This window comes from Myotis davidii, unplaced genomic scaffold (assembly GCF_000327345.1).
Source record: "Myotis davidii unplaced genomic scaffold, ASM32734v1 scaffold539, whole genome shotgun sequence".
NCBI lineage: Eukaryota > Metazoa > Chordata > Mammalia > Chiroptera > Vespertilionidae > Myotis > Myotis davidii.
In genome coordinates, this window is record NW_006290028.1 from 14,017 (window position 1) to 17,299 (window position 3,283).

Genomic DNA, 3,283 nt, shown 5'->3' on the forward strand with positions numbered 1-3,283 from the left:
CAGAGCGTCCTGGACAGCCACTTCCCGGGGCTCTTCAGGAGCCGGCTGAAGCCCGCCTTCTTCCTGGAGAGCGTGGACGCCCACCTGCAGATCGGGCCGCTCAAGAAGTCCTGCATATCCGTGCTCAAGAGGAGGTAATGCGGGCGCCGGGCCTCGGCCGCTGCCTCGGCTCCTGGCATTTGCGACTCCGCAGCCCACGCGTCCTCAGTCCTCAGCAGCCTCATTTCTAAAAGAACCCTTGGCCTCCCAGACCCTCTCAAGTGCCTCTCAGACCCCCCTCCCCCCACTGCCGGCCTTGTTTCCGGGAGAGAGAGCCACAGCCAGGACAGATCCAGGCTATTCCAAGCCCTCCCTTTCCAGGTGCCTAGGACAGTGCTTGGCACACAGTAGGTGCTCAATAAACACTTGTTGAATGAATCACTCCTTCCTGCTCTCCACCCACCAAGAATTTCCCAGTGTTGCTCATCTTTCAGGAGCCGGTCTTAAAAGGCAGGAGAAGGGAACAGAGTCCCTGGTCCCAGGATTCCTGTTGGGAGGGAGGGAGCCCAAAGAGGGGGCTGAAATGGGGTGCCTGCCCTTTTGGGCAGCCCTACTCCCTGGTCCTGGATAGGGGCAGCTAGAGATGGCGTCTCCTGTGGGGGTCCAGCCCCACAGTCGTTCTGGCTGCCCCTGTGTTGGCTTTGCCGGCCTGGTTCCCATCAGCTGTTTTCATCCTTAATGCCACAGCCTCGCTCTGGACCTGCCTGTGGTGTTTGTGCCCAGGACTAACTGCAGACGTCACACCCCCGAGAACAGGGCACGGCTCCTGGGCGGGGGCACGAAGGCTTGAGACCCGAGTTGCTTTCACTCACACACCTTCCCAGGCCATGAAGAATGTGACTGAGCTGACGCGGGTGTGGCCGGAGCCCAGAACATCTACAATAAAGGGGCCTGTGTCCTCTGGGCTCTGCCTCACCTCCCGCGCCCGGCTGTGCAGCTGGGACAGTGCTCGGCCTCCAGGCCGGGGAGACGCGTGCCCTGCACCCCAGCAGAACCTCTGCTGCTCTGCCTGGAAGGCCCCATGTCCCCTGCTGCCACCAAACCCCCATCGTGGCCTGGGATGCCCCAATTCTGCTCCCCGAGGCTACTTGGTGAGTGTTTCCAGGCCAGCCCGCCCTCCCTCGGTTCTTTGTGGCCCAGGGGCACCCCAGAGCACGCCCCAGCAGGAAGGGCCCGGGCAGACGGAGGCCCCTTTGCACCCGGCCCAGGTCAGGCGGGACAATGGGTGAGCTATGCAGCCAGACAGCAAGGCCATACAAGCCTTGCTCTGGCTGCCTTGGCGGCTAAAAATAGTCCCTCCTGCGAGGCCGTGCCTCAGCCCGCAGCCAGGATGTTGTTTTTCTGGGCGGGCCCTCCTTGCTCCTGGTGTTTTGGGTTCAAAACACCGTTCCCTAGGCAGCCAGGGCCCCCAGCTCACCCAGCCGCTGGGGCCCATGAGGGAGGCGGCTCTGGGGCCTCACGAGGTGGGTCCATGGGCTTCCTAGTGTCCGCTCACCTGCTGTGAGCTTCCCACTTTCACAAGCCCTCCCACCTCCCGGTGTCTCATCGCCCCCCTGGCACTGGGGCTTCCTGGCGGAATTCCAGTCTGACTTGTCGGGTCTGCAGCCAGCATCCCTGCCACTGGCAGTGATTCCAGCTCCCAACACTCATGTGCGCTGCAGCCGCACAGCCCCGCGCAGGGGGCGGGCACCCAGGCCGCACAGCTGGCACAGGGCTGGCGGGTGGGCGTGGCCCAGGTTTCAGTGTGGTCCCCACGGTGGGGTATCCACACGCCTGCCCTTCCTCGAACTCTGGGATCATGCTAGAGCTGGAGGGATGGTGTGTGGGAGTCTCTGTGTATTCGTGTGTCTGTCTGTGTGTCTGTGCATGTGGGTGTCCTGTATGAGTGTGCATGTCCACCTGTCCGCCTGGGTGTACGTCTGTATTTGTGTGTCTGAATCCAGTCGTACTTTTCAAAATGTTCTGAGAAGACCAGGAGTTAAGAGGTGCCCGAGGTGGGGCAGGTGGCAGGCTGGGAAGGGGCAGTGGGGCAGGGCTAGCCCCTCACCACCCCGCCAACACTTTATTTATTTTTTTTAATAAATATTTTTAATTAAGTCAAACACCAAACCATAAATGTTAATATTTGATTGTTAGAAAACACAGCATTTGGCTTATGGAAATAACCACTTTAAATAAAATCTTTTAGGCACTTGGGTGTAGCCAACACTTTAATTAAATAGATTTTACTGAAAATTGCTTGGAAAAAAGAGAAACTGTTAAAAAAAAGAAAAAATGTTAGAAATCCCCATGTAGGCCAAACCTCCTACCACTACTATTTCCATAGGATGAAACTGAGGCACAGACATGCAGGGGCCTCCCAAGGCTACCCAGTCCAGCACACTTGCCCCATTCTCCACGCGTAGGTGTGTCCTCGCTTAGAAATGTCTGAACGCATGCACAAACATGCATGCACATGCACACACACGCATGCACGTGTGCGCACATTCATGCACACACACAAACACATGCACAAGCACGCACACACATGCACAAACATGCAAAAAATATGAGAGCTCCCTGAGCCTGGCCCAGTTGCCATGGCCACCAGAGCCCCTGGCGGAGCTGCCCAGGATGTGCGGTCTCCGAAGCTGCCGCCGGTGCCCAGCACAGACAATGGCAGAGTGTGAAGGGCTCCGGGGCTGTCGCTGCGGCTGAATCTGGCTCCTTTGGGCCAGGCAGGGAGCCAGCCTCCACTTGCGCTTTGTTTCTGTGGGAAAATGACTCCAGATCCCTAAACAACAGGCCGAGCAGCGGACTGGAGCATCGCTGCTCCTGGCAGCTGCGGACCGCTGCGTCCTGGACCCCTGGGTCCTGCACCCCTCACCGCTCCCAGCCCCTCCGCACACCCCAGGAGGGTCGAGGCAGACACCATCTCCACCCTTGTCCTCCCCTCCTCCGTCCCCTCCCCTCCCCTCCCTCCTCCCAGGCCCAGGATGAGGCCAGGCCCAGACGGTGGCCAAGCAGCAGGCTGTTGGGAAGAAGACGGCTCAGCTGGGAGGGGCTGAGGTCCAGAGGCTCTGCTGGGCTGGGCTGGGCTGGTTTCCCCGGGAGGAAAATAGCCCTCAGCTGCAGGGTCTGCGTCAAACCCAGCCCACACCCAACGCACACCCTTCGATGCCAGCGTTCACTCCCTCCTGCCTCTCCTCTGCAGGATGCATAAGAAGGCTGGAGGCCGAGGTGGCCCCCCCCCCCCCCCCCCCCC

The 3,283-nt window shown here is 59.9% G+C and overlaps 1 protein-coding gene across 1 annotated transcript in view; it reads left to right on the forward strand.

Moving 5' to 3' along the window:
- Positions 1-417, forward strand: part of TRIM47 (tripartite motif containing 47) — a 2,667-nt gene extending 2,250 nt beyond the window's left edge. The window contains 1 exon segment of the mRNA XM_015563301.1: positions 4-417. Coding sequence (XP_015418787.1) covers positions 4-138 — 135 coding nt within the window. The 3' untranslated portion in view covers positions 139-417.
- The last annotated feature ends 2,866 nt before the right edge of the window (positions 418-3,283 follow it).